At 42.3% G+C, this 27,860-nt stretch overlaps 2 protein-coding genes across 3 annotated transcripts; one reads left to right on the top strand and one right to left on the bottom strand.

Annotated features, from left to right (window-relative positions):
* Window positions 1-4,209: 4,209 nt before the first annotated feature.
* otud4 (OTU deubiquitinase 4) lies at window positions 4,210-20,267 on the top strand. 2 transcript variants are annotated; one of them, XM_016681619.1, is made up of 21 exons: window positions 4,210-4,633; window positions 4,930-5,013; window positions 7,512-7,562; window positions 7,637-7,683; window positions 8,002-8,074; window positions 8,975-9,056; window positions 9,814-9,976; window positions 10,061-10,109; window positions 10,395-10,497; window positions 12,615-12,679; window positions 12,756-12,853; window positions 12,928-13,022; window positions 13,297-13,456; window positions 13,894-14,026; window positions 14,277-14,351; window positions 15,117-15,693; window positions 15,769-16,356; window positions 17,471-17,511; window positions 17,594-18,242; window positions 18,361-18,437; window positions 19,298-20,267. In XM_016681619.1, the coding sequence occupies exons 1-21, from the start codon at window positions 4,493-4,495 to the stop codon at window positions 19,697-19,699; spliced, it is 3,753 nt and encodes a 1,250-aa protein (XP_016537105.1). In that variant the 5' UTR covers window positions 4,210-4,492; the 3' UTR covers window positions 19,700-20,267. The 2 variants fall into 2 exon arrangements, with proteins under 2 accessions (XP_016537105.1, XP_007571868.1); XM_007571806.2 differs by having other exon boundaries at window positions 18,334-18,437.
* Window positions 20,268-20,804: 537 nt separating this feature from the next.
* On the bottom strand, window positions 20,805-27,655 carry abce1 (ATP-binding cassette, sub-family E (OABP), member 1). Its single transcript, XM_007571860.1, has 16 exons — window positions 27,604-27,655; window positions 27,422-27,561; window positions 26,774-26,911; window positions 26,625-26,694; window positions 25,749-25,845; window positions 25,584-25,673; window positions 24,939-25,060; window positions 24,292-24,416; window positions 23,707-23,803; window positions 23,571-23,630; window positions 23,444-23,502; window positions 23,248-23,358; window positions 22,534-22,676; window positions 21,627-21,749; window positions 21,274-21,385; window positions 20,805-21,188 (listed from the first exon to the last, which is right to left on the bottom strand). Exons 1-16 carry the CDS (start codon window positions 27,653-27,655, stop codon window positions 21,141-21,143), a joined length of 1,587 nt encoding a protein of 528 aa, XP_007571922.1. The 3' UTR covers window positions 20,805-21,140.
* Between the last annotated feature and the right edge of the window lie 205 nt (window positions 27,656-27,860).

Raw genomic sequence — 27,860 nt, 5'->3', positions numbered from 1 at the left:
TCATCCGGCTCACCTCTGCTCCCGGGTCCTTCCCTGCTCAGGTCACGTGACTTTCGGATCGCGTTACCGTGCAGAAAGTGGGTGTTAAAGGCTGCAGTGATTTCATAAGATGACTCCGCGGAGCCGCGATGCGCTGCGAGCCGAGCAGGAGAAACGGCTCCGGGAGGCGGAGGGGAAGAAAAACGGACCGTTTCCAGAGAGAAACCGGGATGAAGGTCACGCACCGCATTCACCACGCGAGTGGGAGGATGAGTGTCAGCCGCCATGGGTCCTGTCCCCCTCCTCGCCCGTTGCCATGGCGACCTGGCATGCTGTAGAACCGAGCCGCGGCGCGAAGGCCGCGCTCCGCCGCGCACAAAGGTCATTATTAGATCTGAGGAAATGGCACCGGAGGAGGAAGAAGAGGAGCCGGGAGGTGGAGGAGGAAGCTCAAGATGGGAGAAATGCCACATGTCTGCGACAGACTGTGAGGGTCACTGTGGAGAGGGAGATAAGGAGGACATTTTGAGGGTTAGCTCAGAAAAATTCTAGAAAAGCTCGGAAATTTCTAGGTTTGAAAAGTCAAATGTTTGCTTAAAAACACACACATCTTTAGATTAATGTCAGAAATGTTCTAGAAAAAAAAAACTCCACCTAAAGTGAAAAATTCGTGAGAAAAAAAATTATAGAAGAAATGAGGAATTTCTCAGTTTTAAAAGTTAAAAATTTGCTAGAAAAAAAGCAGAATTTTTTGTAGATTATTCTCAGAATATTTTTTTTAGAAAAAAATAAACATTTCTGAGGAAGGACCTGATTTGTTAGTTAGTTCTGCTAATCTACCCCCTTTGCTCTTTCCACTCCTCTTTAAATTTCTGTCTGGTTTTCCAAGAGTTGTGAGAGAAAACTCCAAAATACTGAAATTAATCTCAGAAATTTTCTGGAAAAAGCAAGGAAAGTTCTGAGTTCAACAAAACAAAAATTTACACAAAAAGAAGACATTTTTAGATTATTCTCTGAATTTTTCTGGAAAAAAACTTGGACATGTTCAACTTTGTGAAATTTTCTGAGTTTCTCAGAAATTTCCAATTGTTTTGTTTTTGGAAAATTTCTGAGATTAGTTTCTCAAAAGCTCAGACAATACTTGAACTCTGACCCCAAATCCAGGAGGAGCTGAGAAGGGAAGTTTCATGGATGCATAGAGAGAAGGAAGATGTTCAATCTTTTCCTCCATCAGTCATAATGAGCCAGGACCATATCCCCTACTCTAACATCTTTCTAACCACACGGCTAAAGAGGAGCAGCAAAAGCAAATGAGGTGGATTAGCAGAGCTTGCAACAGCTGTTGGTGTCACCTAGGACATGTGGAATATCATCTCTGCTGCCTTAGTCTGGAGCTGTCAGCATGAAACTGTTACAGCAACAGTCTTCAGTCAGAAGCTTCTTCAGATTCGTTGCATGACTGGCTGCTACTGGAGAATCTTCCAGCAACTCTTTGAATGTACTGCAATGATATTTAATTTCTTTTTGGAAGAAATAAAGTAGTTTTAATCTGAACTGGACTAGATTTTTCAGGTCACCAACATTTTTATTATCATAAAAATTCAACCTGAGTCGACAGAAAAGCCGATTTCCAAATTGTGATTTCAGTTATCAAAGGTAGAAACTATTGGTTGTGTCTTTAAAAACACTTTATTGGAATATGAGACACCATTTCGGTGGAGAATTGCATTATTTTAGCCACATTTAAGAATTTTAAATACATTCAGCTTGTTTAATATCAAACCACAGTCCAGACTTTGACTAGGTCACTCCAAAATCTCCTTCTTTATTTGAGCATTTTGTTAATAAATCTTAAACTGTCTAAAAACATATTTTTTAAAATCTTTACAGTCGTTCATACAGTTGTACTAAGTGTCTTAGTTGATCATTGTTTTTCACACCAGATTATTGGTTGAAGGTCCTCGTGTCCCTCCTTGATGCCGTTTAGCTAACCGGTGTAGAAAAAGTTTTCTAGACGCTGCGTTTCCATATGTGCAGCCTGCTGCATATCCTCATTACCGTCCCCCTGCCGGCCCCATAAATTATAGATTAAACAAGCCAGCGGTGTGGAAACCTGTTTGAATTGGCACCTGCTGCACGGCTAAGTAGCGTCAGGTTATTAACCAGGATAATCATCCAAACCAGGCACAAAGTTTAGGAATTTGTGAATGAATCCTGGTGCTTTTTGTTTGAAATATCAACTGCATAAGTTAAACACTTTAGAAATTGTTTAAAAATGTTAAATATCACGCCTTCCTTACTTTTAAAGACATCTCTTATTATTATAATATTATTCGTACACAAGAAAAGGTGCGATAGGACATCAAAGGATTGACAAAAAATGTTAACAAATTGAAACAGAAAGTTGCAGAAAATTAAGTTCAAACACATTTTATTTATCGTAAAAGGGAAATTAAATGTTGCTGAAACTCATATTAATTAAAAATTCTTCAAAGAGACGTTGAAGATGGTGATGCTGTGGACAGCAACAATCTCCAACAATCTCCAGTAGCAGTCAGCCTCGCAACAAATCTCAAGAAGCCTCTGACTGAAGACTAAAAGATATTTTATCATTAGTAATTAGCTGGTTTTGCTTATCTACCTCCTTTGCTTTTGCCACTCCTCTTTGAATTTCTGTCTGATTGTGTGGTTAGAAAGATGTTGGAGTAGGGGATCTGACCATTTCCTATTGGTTCAGAGAATATCCACCATTTTAAAGTAATTGAATGGTTTTTTTTAATCTTACCAAAAATACTTGGTAGGTTTGACCCTGCCTCTTGACTCCCGGGTAAGAGGTGGGGTCGCCCTGGACAGGTCACCAGTCTGTCGCAGGGCAACACAGAGTCACTCACACCTAGGGGCAATTTGGAGAGACCAATTAACCTGACGGTCATGTTTTAGACTGTGGGAGGAAGTTGGAGTACCTGGAGGAAACCCACACATGCACAGGGAGGACATGCAAACTCTATGCAGAAAGACTGGAGCTGGGAATTGAACCCAGAACCTTCTTGCTGCAAGGCTATCAACTGTGCCACTGTGCAGCCTGAAAACTGAAATTGAAATTTGAGGAACAAAAGTATTAAACTGATCTAGGAGAAGAAATGTCCATTTTTCTGTAATGAATGAATCGTAGTGCAGAACAACATGTTCCAGCTGCCCAGACGACACTCAGCAGTTTCTCTGAAGGCTGGAAATCAATGATGCTGCTGCTGGAGCTGCTGCTGCTGCAACTGATGCTGCAGCAGCTGCTGCTGGATGCAGGAACAAGTAATGACAAAAGTGAGGATGATGATGAGAAGGGAGGGAAGAACTGATCTGCAACTTGTTTTTAAACAGCAGCTGATTCACTTTGTTGTTATAATTATTTTTTATTGCGTTTTAAGATTTTCTGTAAATAAAAAGGTAAAAAATTCAGAGATTTATTTTGTTAATGATTTCTGGGAATTTTCCAACAAATGTAATGCAATATGCAGTGAAGAACAAAAAGTTTTAGCAGTGACTAAAGTTTTGCTTTCTACAAAATTTGATGTGTTAATAGTAATTATTATTATTATTATTATTATTATTATTATTATTATTATTATTATTGTTGTTGTTGTTGTTGTTGTTTTTGAATTATATTTGAATATATTGCTTCAATTATTTCATATTTCCTGTGCTATCCAGTCCATTATGAAGTCTTTTAAGCTATCCTTATAGTTTATGAAGTATAGCCTAACATTGATTGGTTAACCTGCACAGCAACTCAACTGCAGACCAATCAGCTTGTTTATAGAGAAAAACCAGTTTATATGAGTAAAACCTGCTGGTTGATAGGAAATAATTACAGAAAAAATAAAAACATGATCATATGTTTGAAATAAATATTTTCACATGAACAATTAAAATGGTGTGTTAAATAAATAAAATGTTACACGATAATAAATCAATTCATTAATTTATTTATTTAACATTAGTATTTCCAAATGTTTTGGATATCACTAATGTTATTTATTTAACAAGTTATGAATATAAATTTGGTTGTTTTAAAAAACAAGAAAGAGATTTTTGCTATCTGACAGTTTGATAAAAGTGTTTTTGTTGTTTTTGTCTTTTTCAGTCATTTCTCCATAAGACTGATACTCTGTTTAGCTTTTACTTTGAAATTAAACCGGAAACAATACGTAACACTGCGTGTGACTTCACTCTCATGGCCAGAAGGGGGCGTGTTGTCAGTTTTTAGCTCTCCTGCTAACGGCAGGCTAAAGTTTCACTTTCTGCCGCTGAGGAGGTTCCTGTGCTGGACACCCAGGACTTCCCGGGAAACGAAACCAGAAGTAGTTCTAGTTTTACCAGAGGGCCTCCAGATCGCAAATGTGTATTTGCAACTACATTCAGCGGTGATATTACCAGTTTGTGTTCAAGTTTCTCCCCTTTGACCGCCTCCTAACCGTCGCTTTACGCAGCTAGCTTTAGCGGCTAGCCCCCCGCTAGCATGGACAGCGGCGGAAACATGCAGAGTAATGAGGAGCGAAACGCGGAGAAACAGATGGATAACTACTTGAAAACGATAGGTTTTCATCGGAAGAAGATTGCCAAAGATGGATCGTGTCTGTTCCGAGCCGTGGCCGAGCAGGTAAAGTGAAGCAAAGCAGTAAAATGTTTGTGGGAAGTTGTTCTCCAGTTAGCTTGCTGCGCTCAGGTGAGGTGTGTTTGTTGTGTTGCTGTGCGATAGCAACTTCTCCGAGTTTAAATTTAACTTTCCCAAACGGGGAACGCCGCAGGATAAATCTAACACGCCTCTGCGGTTTCCTACTCCCAAATATTCGATCTAAACTTACAATATAACACAGATGTTGTATGTTTTTGTCTTAAAAGTGGCATAACGCTGAATCCTGCCTGTTTTAAGTGTTGACCCTTGACCCTGCCCAGGTACTGCACTGCCAGAGCCTCCACACTGAGGTCCGGGCCAAATGCGTGGAGTTCCTGAAGCAGAACCGGGACAGCTATGAGGCGGTAAGCACCAGCTTTAACCACACTTTACATTTATAACATAATTTCATTATATTATGGGAATATTATGATTCTAGACAGAGCTGAGTACAGTACCCAGAAAGTAAAGTAAAAATAGCAACTCTAAAACATATTTATATTCAAATAAGAGTAAAGAGATACTGAGCTCATAACAACTGATTTAATTTAAATGATGTCCTCAGAGATTAAAAATATAAAGTTTTGAGCAAATTTTGATATTTTAAACACTAAAATTATAGGTCATATGCAAATACATATGATTATAAAACAAAATTCTGTCAAATAAAATAAAACTAATACATGCAGTAGGAGGTAATATAAATAAATGTTAGTGTCTGTAGTGACAATACATTTTGTTTACTGTGTGTTCACTTGACCTCCAAATGCAGCAGATAGAAAATAACATCAGAACATCAAAGATGGCAAATAAACAAAGAGGTCTCACTTCGACATAAATATCAGGTACATTGTTGTTCACTCAGAAAAGTTATTTCCTACTGGGTAGAGTCAGAAATTTTACTCAATAAGAATATTGAGTAAAATATTTCTTAACGTCCACAGACATTGTGGTTAAAAAAACATAAAGTATCTTTTCCCAAAAAATTTACTGAAGTAAACGTAACTAGAAATCATTGCATTTCCTGTGAAAATTCAGTGTGAACGTTATAAACCGAATATTTTCAGTGAAAATTGCAGCAGCATTAGAAGAGATGCAGAACTGTAACAAATAAAAAAATAGGCAGAAGCAGCAGAATAAAACAAAATCCTGAAAAATGAATAGAAAAACTGTAGAAGAGGAGTAAAAACTTTCAGGCAACACAAATATGCCACCAGAAGAGGATCAGAAATTACAAAGCTCAACTGTAAGGTTGCAACAGTTTATAAGCTAAAAAGAGCTAAAGCTAGCTGAAACACTAATGAGGCATCTGAGCTAGCGCTAGCATGTTGAGCCTAGAATTATGGTTGGAGTTTGTGTTTAATAACCGTAGAACTGGCCAACACGGCTTAAAAATACTTTTATTTTCACATCCAATCTGATTTTTATCGTTTATTTTTTTTCATTTGGTTTCTCCATTTCCCTTTTCAGAAAATGTTTTTGACCTAATTTCAAAGTCCAATTTAATACAAGCTGTAAAATAAGATGGACGCCCATGGAGTGGATTGATGGAAAAATAAAAAAATCAGATTGAACAAAAATTATATCTTCATAAACAGCAAATTTGATAAAATTTAAATCAGGAGAGTTTCACTAGTTTTCTTTCTTCCTCTTAACTTTCCGGCTGTAATTTAGACCTAATAAAAGCTTCTTTTCTCACTCGTTTTGTCGGCAGAAGCCAAAGGTTAAAGGTCAGCTCTGGTTTTATGACTTCACGAAGCGATTAAATATTTTTATCAGGTTTCAGAAACGGCTCAGATTCCTGGTTGTTTCCAGTTGTGCTACTCATTTTTCCACATTATTTTGGCCTTACAAGTGAAAAATATCGACTCCAACTTATGAGATTTTTCTACATTTTAATTCAACAAAAATGGAGTTTGAGTGAACGACAGACGGAGGTGGAAACATTGCAGGTTTTATCGGTGAATCAGACGACATAAACAGCAGAAACTGAGACTCCATGTTGCTTTAATGGCTTTATGAAGGAGGAATGAATAAAAGCTGATATTGATTCAGACTCGGCTGTCGGTTTGTTTCCTTAAAGCTGGACTGAAAGTGAAAGATGAACGTCTTTATGATCCCGATCAGGAAATTTCTCCTGTAAGAATGCTGCAGAACCTAACCGGTTACTTTCAGGCACTCACTGATGACCTGCTATGAATTCTGGGAGTTTGAGTCCTTTACTTACTGCTTTTACAGATCATGTAATGGAGAAAGACATTTATGTTTTTATATGTTTGCATTTTGAGGAATTATTGATTACATTTTTATTTAAATTACCAACAATAAGTAGCAACTGTTATGCATTTTAAAAATATTATGAACATTTATGGTTATTATTAAGATGTAAGCAAAGTGGATACATGCAGCAATAAGGAGATTTAACTGATATCATTGAATAAAAGGTCAGGCTATTATTAGTTTGAGGTTTTAAGGAAAACGTTTTTATTTAGTAGGGAAACAACATGATGAGAACACGAAAAAAAAAAGATTTAAGAAAACTTTCATCGAAGTGGTTGAGAGAAACAAAACTATTAAAAATGACTGAGTATAAATTTCACTCTAAAGCCAAAATCCTCCAAACTAAACTAAAATAATCTTTTAATGTGACCAAAAAATCTAGAAATAAAAAACCCATTTAATTACTAAACACTAAATGATCATTTTAAGCACTAAAGACTGAAACAAACCAGAAGTTCAAACACGAAGTTAGAGAAATGGCTGGTTTAAATCCGCTCATCACATTTCTGTAAAACATTTTATGTAAATATTTCCTTTGATGTTTTTCATGTCTCTGGACTCGTTGCTCTGATTTCTGTTTCAGTTTATCGAGGGAAACTTTGAGGAATACCTCAGCAAGCTGCAGGACCCGCAGGTAAAACCTCAGCTTGATTATTTCACTCTGTGGCGTTTCGCTGAATGTAAACTGATGACATCACGGTTTTACAGCAATGGGTGGGAGAAGTGGAGATCAACGCTCTGGCTGTCATGTATAAGTAAGTACACCCGCTGCTTCGTAAAGTAAACACACCCGCTGTCGTCTAGAGATAAAAATGTTCCTTAGTTTCATTCCTGTGTCCAGTTTTGAGGTTTTTGGCCTTTGGAGTCAGAAAACTATTTAAAATCAAAAGTTATCATTCATCTCTGCGTAAAACCAACATGAATGACGAAGGAAGAAAATCAGTTGCTATGGCGATCTCACTGAAATACAAAGCAGAGTTCAAAGTTCAGCTTTAAATCGATTGGTAAAACTGTTCTGGATGCTGGAAGAGACTCTGGTGATGACTCCCCTCATTCCTTTTGTTTTCCATCAGGAGAGACTTCCTGATCTTCCAGGAACCCGGCAAGCCGGCGGTGAACATCACAGACAACAACTTCAAGGACAAAGTGAGGATCCGCAGCCTGACGCTTTCAAACATCTACATTCAGCTCTGGTTCAAACTCCAAGTCTAAGAAATGTGGACAAATGTTAGCATGTCAGCAGCAAAAATAATCCTGGCTTTAATGTTTAAATATTAAAATTTAATGTTTAAACATTAATGCTTTAATGTTTAAATATTAATTATTTTGACGATTAATCGATTAATCAGACATAAAAATCACAACATTTTGCTGATTTTTAAAAAAAAAATTTATTTAACCACTTGGGCCCTTTTTTTAGACAATATTTGAAATACATTTGAAGATGCAAATAATTCAGTTATTTTTTTCAATAATAAAAAATTCAGCCTAAAATGTTATAACATCATTTCCCTTTAGTGAACATTTAATGATTTATAGCAAAGATGCATCTGCAGGTAAAAATACGGTCTGCTGGTCTGTTGGTTCCTTTTGAGTGATAATAATTTGATTATAAAATGCCCTTAATATTTTTTTTACAGAATTTCAACAGAGTGAAGGTAAAACTGTAATTTGAGGAGTTTGTATTGGAACATATTTATAGAAAAATTTATATTTTCCATCTTAAATGCAAAATGTTTATATTTTTGCTCAGTTTTGGATTAATTATGGTTCTGATTGTGTTGTTCTTTCAGCAAATCTAAATTTTTAGAGTCAGTGTTCCTGTTAACAATCGATTACCAAATTTCTAGATGATCATTTAATCGATTAATCGTAATCAGTTTGATTAATTGATTAATCGTTAATAAATATTGGTTTAAAATGTGAAAACGTTGAGAGAAGTTACAGCTTTCAGCATCTTTAACTTGATCTCCAGGCTGGTCGGTGTGCTGCTGGCCTCCCGGGTCAGAACCGGGCCTCTAACGGGTCCGTTTCCCTCTCCTCCAGGTGCGGTTGTGCTTCCTGAATGGAAACCACTACGACAGCGTTTACCCCATCACCCACATGAAGAGCGCTGCTCTCTGCCAGTGTAAGTCACAGCAGGAGGTCCTTCTGCTGCTGCCCGGCTTATTCCAGATCAGAACCGAGTTTTTCTTAAAGTACCGAAGCAGAACTCAGCAGATTGATGCCAGGACTCCTGGATGTCATGTTGACAAACTTACAGTAACAATAGAAAAACAGAAACTGGCTTCAGGTTTTTACGTTCAGATGGTCGTTTCTGACCCGTTTGGATCCAACCCCAAAACTCAGCAGAATCCATTTCAGGTCAATTTATTTCCTCTCTTCTTTCTTTCTATTCTTCTGTCAGTCCATCATTATGTCCTTTGTCCCTCCCTTTTGTCCAACCTTCTTTCCTTTCTTCCTTGTTTCCTCTGTTTTTTTCACATTCGTTTTTTTTTCCTTCTCTGTGTCCTTCCTTCCTTTCCTTGTTTCCTTGTTTGTGCTTTTTGTCTTCCTTGTTTTTTTATTCAATTCTTCCTTGTGTTTTGCTTTTGTGTCCTTTCTTTCCGTCTTTCTGTCTATTTATTTTGGTCTTTTTTTCTTTTTATCTTTCTTTTCTGTGTTTCTCTTTTCCTTTATTTCTTCCTCCTCTCTCTCTCTCTGTTTTTTGCTGGTTTTATATTTAAATCCTGACGGCTGTAGCTTACAGTTTTTCTATTTTGAACTGTGGAGAGGATCCCTTTTCTCTGTTTTCCCTCTAAAATATGTTGTTAGGTGAACAGATAGTCTGACCTTTGACCTCCAGTCCGGTTCCAGTAGTGTTGAGTTTGCTTCCTGTCCTGCAGCCATCTTGTACGAGCTGCTGTACGAAGGCGTCTTCAGGGTGGACCGCGGCTCCCTGGGCCCGTGTCAGAGGACGAGCCGGGCCTCGGACCTGCTGAGTGACGACTGCATGGCCGTCTGCGGCAGCAGCGACGAGTCCGACCAGGAAACCCACGAGCCGCTTTGGTGGGAGAAGACGCCGCGCTGCAGAGAAATGAAGCTTCTGAAATCCAGTGAAACTCAAAAACGTCTCGTTTGTTTTCGTCACAGGGTGGAAAACGGAACCGGCTCGGTTTCCTCCAGACCCGGCAGCTACCGGGTAACTGCTGGGCAGAAAATACTCCCGTTACTTCAGTAACCTTTGGAAAAAAAATACTCTTAGGGTTTTCTGCTACACTGCAAAATATAACATTCTACCAAGAATTTTTTTATCTAGTTTCTAATGCAAACATCAAAGTTTTGTATTAAGTAAAAAGTGTCTTTTCAGTTAGAGATAGAAACTTGTTTTCAGTCAGTAGCTCCTTAATATTGATTCAAAAAGCTGCACTGGGTTCTGGTGCTGCCTGGTTCCGACCCGCTCTGGGTGACGGTGTGTCTGTTTCAGGGCCGGGGCCGCGGCCGGAGTCTGCCGGAGCGGGTGAGGCGCTCCCTGAACCCGACTCTGCTCCGAAACGTCGACTACGACATCTGGCACAAGACCAAGAGAGGTGGGCGAAACAGAAACGCTCTCAATCACGTCGTCTCTTACATCCGACTGCAAAACCACAAACCAGCCGACTGCTCGGGTTTCTGGTGCAAATATATTAGTTCACTAGAAATAAGACCAAACCAACGTTCAGCAAAATACAGGAGCTTGTTTTAAGTAAATAATTCTTAATATTGCATTAGAAGTTCTAGTTCTATTGCCAAATTATTTCACTTATAACATGGGAAAGTGAAATAATCTGTCAACTTTTCATCAATATTAAAGAGTTACTGACTCTAAACAAGCTTTAGTTTCTTGCTGAAAAGTTACTTATACGTTAGTTTAGTCGTGTTTCTAGTGAACTAATATGTTTGCACCAGAAACTCGACCAGAGTCGGTTGGTAGGAGTTTGTGGTTTTGCAGTGCAGCCAGATTTATCATCAGAACATCAACAATAGAAAAGTTTAGAAACAAATGAAAAGATGCTGATTTACCAAAAGACCAGGATTTATGATGATGTAACGTCTTACAGGAAGGGAAGGCTGTGTTTTTCAGAGAGGTGCTGCCACCTGGTGGACGTTTAATGTAATTTAACAAGAATTGAGAAAGATTTACTGTCCTGCCTGGTAGAGAAAGATGATTTATTTAACAGACTCATGGTTGACATAGATATAAAAAACTAACAGTCACATAATGCACAACAAACAACAACAACTAGTGTTTCCAAAAGACAACTGAAGAGTTTGAGCCTACAGATGTTTTTGTTTTCCTGAGTTTTAAATGATGAAAACAAGATGAGAATCTGAGGATTTAGTTTCATCAGATTATTCTGGACTACGAGTTTTCTTCAGTAATTTAAGGATTTTGTAAGATTTTATCAGTTAAACTTTTTTGTCACGTTTTGTTTTTCTAAACAATTAAAACCAAACAAACATGTTTTTATTTTTTACGTACTCAACAATAAACTAAGCATGAACTATTTCAACAACAAATGATACGATTCTTTAATAGGAAAAACAAACAAAAATGCTCCATTCCGGGCTCCTTCAGTTGGACAGATGTGTACACACACCTCCAAATTGCACATGAACCAGTTTCAGGTTGTTTAAGCTGAACCTGACGTCAGAGGTGCAGAAACTCCTCAGACTGAGAAGGTTTGTTGGAAGGAGAGCCGATAATGTGGCGTCTGGCTCAGACTGATGAGGGAAACTGAGGCATTAATATTTAAAGCGTCTGCAGACGAGTCGTGTTCAGACTCCAGGTGGCTGTTTATGTGGCAGCTGCGTCGCCGACGGTAACGAGGCAAACAGCAGGAGCTTTAAACTTGCCGTTTATCTGAGCCGCTTCTGGATCAGCAGATTTAAACGTTCAAACTGCTGCTGCTTTAGGATCTGATGTGTGCGGAGCGATACGAGATCCGTCTTATTATTCTCCACTTTTCCTCCCATTTAGACGTATTTATTAACCCAAAGGGTTCGTAGTTTTGGTGTGAATGGAGAAAATAAAAGCAAATCTACAGCTGGAAGTCAATATTTCCTGTTATTCTGCATCACAGATGAAACATCAGCTTTACAAGTTGGTTAAAAGTTTCTCCTCATGTTTTGTGCCAAAGGAAGAATGTTGTAAAAGAAAATTTCCCTTTTTAAAACTGTTTACGTCGAATTTGGCACCAAAATACTGCGCTGATGACGGAGAAACAAGTTACCACTGAAGGAAAACCATTCATCTGACATCGTTGTTATCCAACTGCAGTTAGGCAGAAAGTAGCGATACACTAAGGGTGATTGGCAGCACTAAGCCCCGCCTCCTGCCTCTGATTGGTTGTTTCTAGTTAGCAGTGGGAGAAGACAGTGTAGCTCTGGGTTTTTCCCCCCCACTGATAAACTTTCACAACGTGGTGACAGTTTCAATAAATGTATTACAAATATATTTTTTACACAAGTTACAATTTGATACTGTAACTTTAAATAAATATCTCGGGCAAAACACAACAGAAGCTGCTGTTCATCCTTTTGTTTATCAAATCCTGTGACTCCGTCTGCATTGTGGAAATCGTGTTCAACTTAAGAGCTTTAATTAACTTTGTTTTTAATGTTTAATCAGAAGAATCAGTGATTTTCAGTGTTTGTTTCCTTGCAGCCCAGCAGAAGATGGATTACTCCATCGCTGCAGGGATGCAGTTCTCTGTGGGGGATCGCTGTCAGGTCGGTGACGTTGCTGCAGGTTCGCCCGTCGTGTTTGAACTCAAACGTAATTTTCATGTTTGTGGAAAACGTCCAGGTTCGCCTGGACAACGGCCGGACCTACAAGGCCACCATCAAAGACGTTCCCCCCGACAACAGCCTTGTGGCGGTCCAGGTGGAGGACCTGGGGAAGAAGTAGGTCGCAGCGCCGCGCTGAGCGTTAACAGTGTGTGTGTGTGTGTGTTTTAACGGAGTGTGTTGGTGTGCAGGATGGTGCCGCTGTGGAGCATCCGGCCGCTGAACGACGAGAACAGCTGGACCACCGTGACCAACCGGGACAAGAGGCTGAGCAACGGGCACGGAGGTGAAGCTGAAACCTGCAGCAACAAAAAGCACAAACTAAAATCAAGCAAATCACGATGTTATAGTTAGAAAGACATTAATAGGTCCAGGTGAACTGATAAGTGGTGACAATCCTGATGACAAGGACATTTTTGGGTTTTTAACCTTCATTAATTGGAGTTTATTGTGGCAATAAATCAGAAACTTATCGTGATAAATGATAAACGATGTGATAAATGTCCTCCTTGTTTCCGTTTCCTGGATGTTTGAGGCGTTTTCTTCTCCGGCTCTTTCAGAGTGGGAGGGGCGGGGCAGAGGAAGAGGACGAGGGAAGCCCATCCCAGCCTCCTCCTCCTCCGTTTCCCAGGCAACGGCTGTGGGCTCCAGCGGGCGCATGTTGAAGCAACACTCGTGGCCCCCGCAGGCCACCGTAGAGGAGCAGGGGAAGCCCAGCAGGTCAGAGTCGACATCAGAGGGGATTGATTGATCATTTATCTTCTAATTCAGACCTAAATTATTTAATTTCTGTTTCTTTTTCGTCAGCTTTGACTTTATTCTGTGAAAACGTCAGAAGAGCAGCTTTTACCTCTTAGTTTCTCTCCTGTAACATCTTCAAAATATAAATCTTTAAAAAGTAAATAGATCTTTTGTTTCCAGATAAACAAGATGTAAAAGACACTCAAACTTAAAATAGTTTCTCTGCATTTCTACTTGTTTGTTGCTGATTTTGTGGAAAATTACATTTTCTTCCAGAACTACAGATGCACCAATCCACTTCTTTTGTTCTTTAAATAATATATCCATTATAAATCTATAGTGAATTCAGATTTAAAAAGCGAGGTAAAGAAGGGCGGCTGTGTTCTGGTGGATCTGATGGCGGTGATTCTGTGCAGGAAGTCGCTGAGCGCCGCAGAGCCGCCCGTCAGGCTGACGGAGCGGGAACGTTTGGCCCGAGAGGAGGAGGAGATCAACATGGCGCTGCTGGAGATCCAGCTGAGAGACGAGAACAGCTTCCCCGCCCTCGGCGTGAGTCCATCACCTTCACACGTCTATCCTCTGATTTCTGATGGAAATCCTGCTTCTTAGCATCGTCACACAACGCGATATGCACCAAATACTAAAACCAACATCCGTATTTCCTTTGGGAAGCGAGTTATTTACTCTGGGGAATAAAACCAGAGTGTTTCTCTCATAATAGTGAGCAGGTTGATGTGTTTGTCTGTTTTGGAGAGCAGGTGTTGTTAAATTGTGGCCTAATGTTTGTTTTCTTCCTCAGAGTCAGACTGCGACTCAGGCTGAATCAGGCAGGAAGAAAACTGGAGACAAGAAGCGAAATCAGAGAAACAAGACGGTGCGTTCACACCAGAACTTCAGCTTCAGATACAATTACCTTATTTATTACAAAATTGGAACTTTCTGGAGATGTTTCATGTTTTTCTGCAGTATTAGGCTGCGTTCACACTGCCACATGTTAGCATCCTGTATGTGTTTCTGCAGTCTGAACAGGCAAACGACCTGAAAGTGACCCGCATGCGCAGTAGAGGGCGCAATAGCCTTAGTGTTCTGCCAACTGTTTTTATTAATTGGATAAAAATAAGTGTTTAATAGGAGACTTTGCAGAATTTGAGCCTTATGAAGATAAAACTGAGGAGTTCTGGGTAAAACAGACGAAGGTTTTCATATTTGTTCGGTTTTGGTTTAATTGAAGCTCTGACTGTCATTTTAGCAGCTCACCTTTCTTGGAGTCGTTATACTATAGTTAACGATTAATCAATCACTAAATTAGTTGGTAAATTTTTTTAAATAATCGATTATTTAGTATTTGGTGAATCATGATTAATCAATTATTTCAATAAACGATTAATCACGACAAATTATTTCATCCCATATCAGAACCCAGATGTTTGCATGTTGCTAAATTAGGCCAATATAATTAATTTAATTAATTATATTATAATATATATTTATATATTTAGTTGTATATATTATAATATATATGTTGTATATATTATAATTATAATAGATAGATAGCCTAGTGCTATATATTTATATATTTAGTTAGTTTACATCCTGGGCATTTAAATCAGTTTTTTCTTCTTCTTTGTTTTGTTTATAGAAGAGTCCAGTTGAAGACACCAGAGCGCTATCGCCCTCTGCAGGCGACAGACCGAACTCCTCCACTCCGCCTCCAGCTGCTCGCGCCATCTCCTCTCTTCCTGCTGCTAACGCCGACCCGGCTGGGCGGAGCTCTCTGAATGTAAACATGGCCGCCGCCGCCGCATCAGGCTCCGCCTCCGTTCTCCCGCCCACCTTTGCTGCTCCAGAGACTAAACCAAACGCCCAATCCTACGCCTCCGCCGCGGCCGTGCCGGTTTCCCCTCCGCCGGGCATTAAGCCCCCGGCGCCCTCCTCCTCCAGCCTCTTCTCCTTCATCACCCCGGTCCTCCCTGCTGCCTCTCCAGCCCCTCATCATCCTCCATCTTCCTCATTTGCTGCATCTTCTCCGCCATCATCGGCGACTGCCGCTCCGACCTTCATCGCCCCCATCGCTCCGAGTCCGACGGCGGCTCAGGGCTTCACCCGCCCCTTCTCCCCGCTCACCGCGCTGCCTCGCTCGCCCAGTCCTCCCTCTCCCTCCTCCACCTTGATCCCACCTGCTGCTCACCCCAAAGAAGCTCCACCAGCCCACACCGGTGAGTTAAAGTCCATTCCAGCATGCTATGTTCTATGCAGATGATGTTTTCATGCTGATTTTTCTGTATTTCCAGATGTTTTGCCAAAAACTGAGACGAGTCTTCCTGCGTCTCAGCCTCCCCAGAGTGAGACGTCCGTCCCTCAGAGTCTTCCTCAGGTTGTTCCAAACCTGATTAAAGCTTTGGTGCCTCAGGCAGAAGGAACAACCCAACACTCTTCACAGGAAATCCAGACCCAAAGTCAAGAGCCACAAAACCAGATCAAGCCTGAGGCCGAGGTCTCCTCCCCCCAGAAACAACTGCAGCCCCAAACTGAGCTGTCTCCAGAACCTCAATCACTCCAGCCGCAGTCTGACGGCACCCCGGTTCACTCCCCTCTGTCCTCCGAGTTGTCCCTCAGCATTCAGAGTTCAGAAGACACAGAGCCTCCAAAGTCTGATTCTCCTCCTCCTGCCTCCCAGCAGTCACAGCCTGCTGCCCCTGCTGCTCTTCCCCCGTTACAACCTCACTTCCCTCAACCCATCCATGGCGCCGTCCCCCTGCAGCAGCTGTCCCAGCTCTACCAGGACCCCCTGTTCCCCGGCTACCCCCAGGGGGAGAAAGGAGAGGTCGCCCATATCCCGCCGTTCTCCACCAGCAAGTCTGGAGACGACCTGCCGAAAGGTGAAGCACTAATTTACAGAAGCACACGACTCCATTAATGTGACGTTTTAGTTTATACTTGACAAGAGATCATCAGGTAGATGATAAATATAAGGTAATAATTTGGGGAAGAACAATGAGGCAGCTGAGAACACCTGGGTTCAGATCTCCAGCTTGTTCTTGCAGGAAGACTGAAGAAATGGGGCTGAAGTCTCCATGGATCATATCGTTTGCAGATGATGCCGTGGTCTATATTGGGAATTGGTGAAAAAGTAACCATGTCACCGTATGAACAAGTCAGGAGTGGCAGAAAACTATTTCACGGTGCTGTGGAAGGGCAGTGAGGCAGTGGTGAGGTGTGCGGTCGGAGTGATGGATCAGTTTAGTGGGATCTGGTGATTATATCTTCTGGGACAAGATATTAGCCCTACCTTGTTTTGGTAGTAAGACTGAAGAAATCAGGAAAGATTGATTATGGATCATATTGTATGCAGATGATATTGTGATCTATATTGGGAGTAGATGAAAGGGAAACCATGTTGCTAAATTAACAAATCGTGGGTGACAGATCAGGGTGCTATAGACAGTGGTGAGGTGTGCTGTCGAAGTGATGGATGAACTTTGGTTTAGACCTAAGCTCCATCTTTTTTTGCTCCACCTTTTTTTTTTGCACAAATGTTGATGTATCCAGACTGGATTCCTCCTGGACCATGCTATTTGCGGATGATATTGTGATCTGTACTGAGAATAACTGAAAAAGACACCATGTAGATGTTCATTGACTGGGATAAAAACGGAGAGGATTGAAATGAGGGACATTCTGGTTTAGATGCTCAGATACAAAGTGAGAGAGGAAAGAGTGAGATTGAACAGATGAAGAGTCCAGGGATCGTCGACAGGTTGGACGGATTTGGAAACGTGTTGCGCCGATAGATGAGCCAGCAGACGTTTCATCTGTGAAGGAGGAAATAGGAGAGACGATCTGCTTTGGTGAATCCTAACTATAAAAAATCAACCATGAAAAACACTGAAATCGATTAATTTCAGAACTTGAATAATGTTTTTTTTCTTGTTTATGGCAATAAAGTAGCAAAGAGGATTTATTTTGACTAAAAGTATATTTTTTTCCATGCAGACGTTAACGTCTTGAGGTTTTTCTTCAACTTGGGCGTCAAGGTAAAAAGTCTCTAATCGTTTGAGAAACATGTCTTGTTTTCGGCGTAACTAAAACAAACGTTCTTGAATGTTTCCGTTCCAGGCGTACTCCATGCCCATGTTCTCCCCCTACGTGTACCTCTTCCCGCTGCAGCAGTACTCCACCATGCAGATGAAGCCCCACGCCCCGTCCCCCCACTACCCCTGCTCCAGCCCCCCTACCAAGCTGCAGGAGGCCTTCCAGCCGACCCCCTACCCAGCGCCCTCCCCTTCCCCCCAGTACGACCACCACAGTCCCCCGGCGGAGCCCCCCCGCCCCGCTGAACCCCAGTTCAACCAGAGTCCGTACCCGGTCGCCCAGCCTCCGCCACCGCAGAGGATGCCCTGCGCCTCGTTGCCGTGGCCACCGCCCAGAAACCCGCCGCCGTGCCCCGTCGGATACCCCTCGCCCCCGCCGCCGTACTCCAACGCCCCGCCGTCCTCTCAGGGGTTCCACCCGGGTCAGGCGGCGGTGCACCCGCTGTACCCGGCGGCGGCGCCGTACCCGCCCTTCTCCCTGGGGTACCAGCCGCCGTCGGCCCCCGAGGAGCTCCAGGTGAGCCAGGCGGCCATGGAGCAGCTGCAGCCCGCCAACCCGGACCCCGTCCACAGCCACGGACACGTCCGGGTCCTGGGTCCGCTGGAGGCCCCGCCCACCGTTAGCATGGCTAACGCTAACAACAACAGAAATATTGTGGTTACTGCCAACTACGGTAGGTGGCTTTTGTTCTCGGCACGAGCAGATGACAGCAGTTTCACATCTTCTACACCAGGAGGCGCTAACGTGTAAATGTCTCAATGCAGCTTATAACGGAACGTTTTCCCCATCAGCCATGAAGAAGGAGGCTGGAGAGGTTCTGACCCGGACGGTGCTGCTGGTGGACCCCCCACTCAACAACAAGCCCATAGTACGTACAGCACTAGCATTAGCAGAGCTACCTGAATTCTGCTAATGCTAAAAACATTACAACTACACAGTTGAACTAATTAAACTGTTAGCAGCTGTGGCAGACACCTTTAACTTCAGTGTTGGTAGTTGGCTTAGCGATTTAGCATTAGCTTTCGCTAGATACCGTGTTAGTATATCACTTTAGCATTAGTTTTGGTACAGCGTCAAACATTAGCTCCTGCTAAATACTTTGTTATTGTAGCGTTTAGCATTAGCTTCCCCTACATACCACAGAGACACAGCACTTTTGGAATAGCTTCTGCTAAGTCCCATGCTATTACAGTGCTTTAGCATTTTAGCTTCAGGGTTAGCGCAACTAACAACCATGATGTAACTGTAGTTAATGGAAGCTAACGCTAAAGCACTATTCCGTCACAGTATCTAGAAAATAAAAATTTTATACATTTACATTTAAGTCTTTTCACACAGTATTTGAAATGCATTAAAAGTTGCACTTAATTTTTTAAATAAAATAAACATATTGTTGCTTATAATGCAATTATAGCATTATTTTAGTGAATTTCAACCAGGTGAAACTAAAACATATTTACACAGACAGTCTTTTTCATTATTAATGCAAAATGCATATATTTTGTACAGTTTAGGCTCTGAATATGTTGGTTTTTCAGTAAATTGATGCTTTGAGTCTGATCAATTATTTCAATTAATCTGATGAATTTAAAGAAAAACTTTGAAAAACTCTCAAAAGGTCTAAAGAGCCGTGGAGCGGACCAAGCGTCCACTGCTTTGAAGCAGAACATAGAGTAGTAATCACCGTTTTGACCACTAGGGGTCAGTAGCTGTCTCTTTCTGTCTCAGCTCGCCGTGGTGTCCGACCCCGACCTGAAGGACGCCGCCCTGCGGTCCGGCAGCAGCCCCGCCTCCCCGTCTACCTACCGAGGCGCCCGCAAACACTTCCACAGCACCAAGCCGTACGGTGTTCCCGTCGTCCCCGGCGACCCAGGCCAGCTGGTGTTCCCGCCGGCCGTCGGCATGCCGGAGCCGCTGTCGGTGGCGTGCGGCACGGAGGACGACTTTGACCTGGATCCGTTCGCCATGGGCTACGGCGGGCAGAGGAAGGTCTACCGGGGGCGGGGGGGCAGCAGGGGCAGGAGCAGCTATGACCCGGTGAGGGGCAGGCGTCGCTACGGCGACCAGGGGGCGGGGACTCATTTTTTTAACTCCTCCTTCAGGGGGCGGGGCCGGGAGAGGGGCTACTAGCTCCGGCTAACGAGAGAGCAGCGTCTCGAACACTATGTTTTCGTTCTGCTTCTTCGGCTCTGCATGTACAATTTGAAGTTTACATCTCTGAACGGCTGAATGTAAGGATTAAAGAGTTGGGTCGGGTCGGCGTCTAAAATCCATGTAACATAAATTAAGGTATGAAGCGTGGGGAAGAGGAACCCGTTTGGAAATGATTCGCTCTGTTTTCCCTCCTGTTGCACTGCTGCCTCTCCATGCCGAGAGAAAACCTTTCTCCTCCAAAACTCCAATTTCCCACAGTCTCTGTCACTTGAATGCATCGTTGTGCCTGAACATGAGTTGTGGTGACTGATGCGTTTGCAGGGCTCAGGTTTTATTCAGTGCTGTGTGTGTGTGTAGGTTTGTTCCTGTGTGTGTTTGCTGCTGGTTTCACCTTCTTTCTTCACTTTAGATCATCTAAACTCTGAGGAATCAGTGCCTTAAGTTTGCTACTTTTATTTGGTGAGAAACACTGCTGTACAGAACAAAAAATGTCTGCCTTGGATTTTCTATGTGGTTAAATAAAAAGTTTGGTTCAAACCTTTAATTAGTTGCTTTTTATGTTGATAGTCAAGATGACATTTTAAAGAATTACTTCAGAAAATTATCAAACATAAAAACATGACATTCATGTCTAAATGGCACAAAGACCAATTAAAATCCTATAGCTGATATTTGCTACAAAATGAAGCATTCTGATTGGCTGGGTCAGAATTCCTGAAACTTCCCCTGCTTCTCTTCTGCTCTCTGATTGGACGACTGTCTGGCTGCTCCTCCAATCACAGAAGAGGCTTGTTTGTTTGGATCCAGATCTGCTGCTGTAGTTTTTATAGCTGATTTAATCTGAGCTCTTCAAAGATGGTTGTATAGTTCTGGATCGTTTGCAGCCATTTTTATGCTAAATGTTGAGTTGGGGGGGGCGTGGCCAGCAGCAGCTCTTCTGGATTTAAAGTGACAAGAGCACCTAAAATAAAATGGGCAGAACTGATCACTTATCTAAATGATTTTATGAAAAAATTGTAAAAACATGTTTCATGGTCCATAAATCTATGGAATAATAATCAGTAGAAAAGATGAGGAGTCATTTCCAGGTCAGGAAGCGTCTGTTTATTATGACTTGTAAATGCATGAGTGATAAAATACGCTGCTGAATGTTCCACAACGCCGCTGCCCGGTTGGCTCCGCCCACACGGTCAGGCCCACGCCACACAGCACTTCATCATCCGACACGTCACAACATGGCTGGATACTGAACGCAGCTCTGTACAGAAAGGCTGATGCGTTTTGTTTTCGTTGATTCTTGTTTTTTTTTGTCACGTTGGGGTGAAACGCGGCCCGGCTGTAAACGCGGAGGCGACCCGTTGCCGGGGGCGACGGCCCGCAGCCGGGAGGTCGCAGTCAGTCACGCCGGACGGCGGCTTTAGTCGTCCAGGAAGAAATAGTTCCCGCTCTTCTTCTGCTCCGTGTCCTGGAAGAGACGAGGAGGGAAGGAAGTCATTTCTGGTGACGTTTCATATTTATCAGAGTCGTCGGCGTAGAGAGGCGTCACACACCTTGATGGAGTTGAGCTTGTTGATCCTCGGCCTGAAGTTGTTCGGATCTCTCCTGAACGTGATCTCCAGCAGCGACAGGAAGCGGTTCATCCCGGCCAGAAGACTCTGGGGCCTGAAGGAGAATCGGTCAGTTTAAAAACAAAGTCGTCATATATTATCTGATTTTCCTCCACAGCCATCTGAAATCAGACGGTAGAAGGTTAGCTTTTATGCTAAACCTACTCAAAGATTATGGAATAGTGACTTTAAAAAAACAACCTAAAAGTTCATGTTTGCATATTTTGTAGCATTTTCTGTGGGTTTGCCAAGGGGTTCAGAGGTCAAAGCGTTTCCTGTTTGGGGGCGGAGCTTACGTGTTAGCCGACGTCTTCTTGGAGGGAATACCGTCGAACACGATGACTCTGTCGGCCAAATACGTCGCCATGATGAAGTCGTGCTCCACCACAAACGCCGTCTTCTTGGCGTGAAGGATGTACCTGGAAAAAGCACCAAAAATGTTACAACAGCGCCCCCAGCAGGAAGAGAAACATTAGAGCAACACATTTCTAGCAGTAGGAAAGTTTTACTATTTTCTGTCCTCAGATTGAATCGACTAATTTTGAAGGATTTTTCCTCTGAAATCTATAAATTCATATTTTAATAAACTACAGTGTCCAAAATATGGTGTGAAAGAAAAATATGGCAAGTCATTTAAAATAAAATAAATAGCTAATAATACTATTGCAAATAATAGTAAGACTTATTTATATTGGCCGTTGGATCTGGAGATCTTAAAGGTCTAAAAAACATAAAATAAAAAACAAGCAATTACAATGGATAAAAACAATTTAAAAACTGAATAAATAAAATATTAAAACAAAACTAAGGTGAATCAAAAACGTTGCTCAGCAGAAAAACAGCAAATTGTGGAGTCAGGAAGAGCATTCCATATAGCAAATAAAATAAAATAACTTTAGTAAACTTAACAGGACACAATTAAATAATAATGACATTTTAGTTTTAGATTATTGGTGTAAATCTGCCGGTTTTAATCGGAGTTTCCAGTCTAATTTTGCTCCCACGTTTGAAGTATAAACACTTTGAGTTTGTGGTAAATATTTTTGCTAGAAGTTAAACAGTAAAACCAAAAACATTCAGATGGTGAGACAGAAACCAAGCCTGGAAAATGTTATATAATAAACTAAACCTCTAAAAGCTGCACCTGAAGCCGTCTGAACCCAGTTCCTGACGGAAACGTGAACCTCAGTGTTGGAGCCTCACCTCTTGATGACCCTGGCAGCCATCAGCCTCTGCTCAGAGTCCAGGTACGCAGACGGCTCGTCGATCAGGTAAACGTCGGCCGGTTTGCCCAAACACAGCGTGAGGGCGACTCTCTGCAGCTCACCACCAGACAGGTTCTGCACCTGGACAGCGAGGAAGAGGAGGAGGAAGGTTAAGGAGAGTTACTTTAAGACATAACGTTTATTTTAGGCGCTCAGGACCAGAGCAGTGAGACGTTTTCTACAAGCAGCAATTTGACTCAGATTCTTGTTCCTGTTTGTTTTAGCGCTAAGCTAATGTTAGCATGTATGTTTTTATATGACTTGTTGATCATATTGAAATAAATCTATACTATTCTGAAAAGATGTGATCTAAAGTATTGACAAGCAGCTATTTGACTCTTTCTGTATGTTTTAGCGCTAGGCTAATGTTAGCATGTCTGTTTTTGTACGACCTGTTGATCATTTCACCTTGTAATCTATTTTAGCTTGGTCTGAGTTTTAAAAAAAGTCAGATGTTTGTCTTTTCAGCCCAGCTTTCTGTATTTAAATCAGTTATTCAAAATGGCTCCTCTCTCTGTTTGCCCTGAACCAACTTTCCTCCTCTTGGCAGCTGAATTTCTCCATGACGACCAGAGAGAGATGAACCGTTCGTTATGCGTGACTTTCCTCGTTAAGTTTGTTGACTGTGTGCCGTTTTATCTGCGGCTCTTACGTCCTGGTCGATGATGCTCTCGATCTGCAGCGGCTTCATGACGTCGGTGATGAACTGCGGGTGCGTGTAAGCGTCTCTGATTTTCTCGTGGAGCAGAGCTCTGACGCTGCCCTGCAGCCACAAACGAGTCACATTTAGCCTGTTTAAAGACAACAAACTCTTCCCAGTTTCCATTTTCAGCTGCTGGATGCTTCACCTTGAACTTGGGGCTGATGGTCTGAGGCTTGTAGCTGACGTTCAGGATGGGAACTTCCCCTGAAAGACGCCCGGAGGTCAGACGAGTCAGGAAAGGTCATTCACCAGTGATGAGGAGGGAAACTCACCTCCTCCGTCAGGTTTGAGTCCTCCAGCCAACATCCTGATGAAGGTCGTCTTCCCTGTGCCTGCAGACGGACAGACAGCACCAGGTTACTGGACTGGGTCGGCCAGAACCGGGTCAGAACCGAACCAGCAGCTTACCGTTCTCTCCCAGCATCACCATGATCTCAGAGTCGGTGAACTCTCCTCCTTTGATGTCCAGAATGAACTCGCCCATCGTCTTCGCCATGTCTGGGTACTGAAACCGACAAACAGCCGCATGTTAGGAGCAACCTGCCACTGCTGGGGGTCAAAGGTCACAACAAGATTAAAGAAAAATTTAACTGGAAGAGCTTATTTAATGAGAAATAAGCTCTTTGCAAAGATCTTTCAGAACAGATTCAGTCGTTTGCATAAAGTCCTGCTACTGATGCTAATTTAATACTGACATATTAAAAGGTCAAATATTTATACCAAAGTTTACATTCTCAACATTCCTCATTTTAATTTAGTTACTGAAATTCTCATAAAATTACAACTTTATCCTCGTATTTAAACTAAAATCCTCACAGCCCTGATGGCCTGAATTCAAAGTTTAAATAAACAGAAGCTTTTCTACCAAGATGGCCGCCCTGACATGGAGGTATAAGAGGAACCAAAGGTTGGATTAACTGATGAACGGATTTTATTCCTCAGTCCTGAATGAAGGTGGAGAAGTAATGAGCGTAAAGTGAAGTAAGGACTCGCCTGGTAGTGCCGGAGCCGCTTCACCTCCTCCTCATTGGCCGTTTCTGCCACTTTGAAGACCAGCGATGTTTCCCGAAACCTGAGATTCTCCGTGGGAACGTAACCGTCCAGGAAGATGTTGATTCCTGCAAGATTAAAAGAAGAAGAAAATGAGCCTTAAGAGCCAGAACCGCTACATCAGAGCAGATTCAACTTTAAAGAATTTAAGAATATGTTTTTGTTTGTTTTTACATTTTTCAGGTTAAAGTAACCCATTACATTTCTGAAGTTATTAGGTTCAGTAGTGGGTTTGAAAAGTCGCTAAAGCAACAGAGCTTCTGACCATGGAGGCTAATTAAGCCTCTACAGGTTTATTAAAATACGTCTGTGGGGTCAGAGTTGTACTTTCAGAGGGACCAACAGGCATCTTTGTTTTTATACAACACAGTATTTGTTCAATTCATTTGGCTTCAACTTCAAAAGCAAAATCAGAGAAATCTTATCAGTAAAATATATTAACAGCTTGCCATACATCCTCTTGCAATGACTTGGATAATCTGAACAAAAATCAAAGTAAAACATGATCAAATCTGCTGATGGTTTTTGGTTTCTCAGCCTCCAGGTCTGAACCCAGACAGCCGGACCTCAACGCGGCGTTTGGGTCTGACCTTCCCGGACGCTGAAGGGCATGGTGACGACTCCGTAGGCGCTGGGGACGCCGTACAGGCAGCAGATGAAGTCCGACAGGTAGTCCAACACGCTCAGGTCGTGCTCCACCACGATGATGTACCTGGCAAGGCAGAAAACATAAATCACACAAGTCTGAAGCGGAACTGATCCGCGCCATCTTGATAGGCACAGCAGACCGACGGCGTCTGGACCAACAAACCTAAATACATGTGGGCTCTCTTGACCAATGTGAGGGAAAGACACAAACAAAATGTGTTTAAATGGATTAGAAAAGGACGCAGGACTCTTTGTGATCAACAAGGTTCTGGTGAGTGGCAGTTAGTTCCTGTAATAAAGACGCAGGCTACATGACCGTCCTAGCTAGCAGAGAAAAGCTGCAATAGCTAAGCTAATTTAGCTAGTTCAGCAGTAAATATCACTGATGTTTATCTTAGCATTACACAGAGGTGAGTAGAGTACTCAGAAACTGTAACAGACTAACAGTTGTAATTAACTTATACTGTTTGTAAGAGCTAGTTTTAAGCTTGTTGTTGTCATAGCAACTGCCTACCAAGATGGCTGTCAGCTACAAATTTCCCGGAAGTGACATCACATCAGAACTACGCATCATGTACGTGTCTCACCTGTCGGGGGTGATGAGCGAGCGGATGGTGATGGCCGCCTTCAGCCGCTGCTTCACGTCCAGGTAGCTGGACGGCTCGTCGAACATGAAGCTGAGAACAGGAAACAGAACCGTCAGGACCCGGGCTCGGCTCCGTGGTCCGGTTAGAAACCCGAGTCGGACTCACATGTCGGCCTTCTGGATGCAGACCACGGCGCAGGCGAACCGCTGCAGCTCTCCTCCGGACAGATCCTCCACGTTCCTCTCCCGCAGGTGACTCAGGTCTGCCGGGAAAAGAGTTTTACTGGTTAATCAATAAAATACCAAAGATTCAGCTTTATTATCAATCAAAGGCTTCCTCTGATCGATAATACTGGACTGAATGTCACATGAACATCAGTGGTCGAAAAAAAAGACGCAATCAGGAAAAGAATCTGAAGAAAAGACGCAAAGTTTTGATGCTAACCGTCATTTTCCTTTTTCATGTCGCGCTGCAGCCACTAATAAATCAATAATCAATAAACGTTAGACTGAACTAATTGCCTCAGTTCATAGAAAGTAGCAATATTAACAACAATCAGATAGAACGAAATATTTCATAAAGTACAGGAGCAATTGTTAAATTTGGTCAAATTAAAATTTTAAAAATGTAACAAATTTATTCATTCTTTAAATTTAAAACTTTTATTTTTAAATTAAGAAATTTCTTAAATTAAAAATAAATTTGATAATTTTATTCTTTAAATTTGAAAATCTATTTTTAAATTTAATTACTTTAAGAAATTGTTAAATTTAAGAAATTTAAAAAAATTATTAAAATTTGTTCTGCTAACAGGCCAGCGGCTAACAGTCCAGCGGCTAACAGTCCAGCAGCTGACAGTCCAGCAGATGACAGGCTAGCAGCTGACAGGCTAGCAGCTGACAGGCTAGCAGCTGACAGGCTAGCAGCTTACAGGCTAGCAGCTGACAGGCCAGCAGCTAACAGGCCAGCAGCTAACAGGCTAGCTGCTAACAGGCTAGCTGCTAACAGGCTAGCAGTCCAGTAAGGGATGAAGGTTTCTACCTAGTTGGTCGCAGATGATGTCCTGAGTGTCTGTGTCGTCCTTCCTGCTCAGGATGGCCCCTACTGACCCCTGCAGGCAGAAACGAGTCATTACAGCAGGTGGAGAAGTGAACTGAAGCCCGGACTGAAGCGGCTGAAGTTTCACCGACCTTGACGGTTTTTGGGATCTGGTCGACGTACTGCGGCTTGACGATGGCCCTCAGGTCGTCCTCCAGGATTTTGGTGAAGTAGTTCTGCAGCTCAGAACCTCTGAAGTAGGTCAGGATCTCCTGCCAGTCTGGAGGATTCTGAGGCGCACAGAAAAACAGAAGAATTACACAAAACTGGAAGAAAATGCAAATATATGGAGGACAGAGCAGTAAGAGAGCCAACATCTGATGATCAACAGCATAAATATTAAAGTTATATTTTTACTTCCAGATATGAAAACATGAACCTTATCTTTAGCAAACACAAAGGCTCCTCCGCCCTCATTCTTATCATAAACAAACTGAAACCAAATACCGTATTTTCTGGAATACAAGTCACAGTTTTTTTCATGCATGTTTTTTTCCTCTTCATGAGGCATTTTTTTATTTATGTGACTCAGTCTGGGAAATATGGTAGCTAAAGCTGCCCAACATCTCACCAACAGAGGAAATAAACTTACTTTATTAAAGATAAAGTAACTTTGCTACATGTTTGTCACACTGGGCATAAAATGTTGCTCAAAGTGTGAAAGAGGAGACGAAGGAAAGGAGGAGAGAGTCAGATGTGGAAACCAACATCAGCAGCCTGAGAACGACTCCAGCACTCACATCAAACTTCCCCAGGTTGGGTTTCTGTTTCCCAGCCAGGATCTTCAGGGCCGTGGACTTCCCGATCCCGTTGGTCCCCACCAGCCCCAGAACCTCTCCGGGTCTGGGAATAGGCAGCCTGCAGCAACAAGCAGAAACAACTCAGATCGTCCTCAGACTCAACCTGCAAGGAAACAGATCACTGGGGAACCGAGAGCAGAGATTCACCAGGCTGCCAAAGTTAAAATGTTTCATTGCCTTTTTAAAGTCACCCTGAATTAAAGACCAAAAAACCTGTAAATGTGTCGGACGGTTGGCGGATCCTGCTGGGCTACAATCAACCAACGCTGTGATGTTTCTGGTGTTTGTTTGTGGCCCTTTGGCAGAAACTTTGTGCTTCTCCACTGTCCAACAGCATAAAGTCAAACCTTTTACCACAAAGCACAGTTAGCAACAGCAG

Source organism: Poecilia formosa, unplaced genomic scaffold, assembly GCF_000485575.1.
Source record: "Poecilia formosa unplaced genomic scaffold, Poecilia_formosa-5.1.2 Scaffold288, whole genome shotgun sequence".
In the NCBI taxonomy this organism is placed as follows: domain Eukaryota; kingdom Metazoa; phylum Chordata; class Actinopteri; order Cyprinodontiformes; family Poeciliidae; genus Poecilia; species Poecilia formosa.
This window is presented reverse-complemented; position numbering and strand designations above follow the sequence as displayed.

Coding starts and splice junctions, on each gene's coding strand:
- otud4 (XM_007571806.2), top strand. CDS start 4,493: ATGGACAGCGGCGGAAACATGCAGAGTAATGAGGAGCGAAACGCGGAG. Junction 7,684..8,001: donor GCTCTGGCTGTCATGTATAA/GTAAGTACACCC, acceptor GTTTTCCATCAG/GAGAGACTTCCTGATCTTCC. Junction 13,457..13,893: donor GAGCAGGGGAAGCCCAGCAG/GTCAGAGTCGAC, acceptor GATTCTGTGCAG/GAAGTCGCTGAGCGCCGCAG.
- abce1 (XM_007571860.1), bottom strand. CDS start 27,655: ATGAAACATTTTAACTTTGGCAGCCTGGTGAATCTCTGCTCTCGGTTC. Junction 26,912..27,421: donor CCAACCTGGGGAAGTTTGAT/GTGAGTGCTGGA, acceptor TGTGCGCCTCAG/AATCCTCCAGACTGGCAGGA. Junction 21,189..21,273: donor ACAAGCTCAACTCCATCAAG/GTGTGTGACGCC, acceptor CGTCTCTTCCAG/GACACGGAGCAGAAGAAGAG.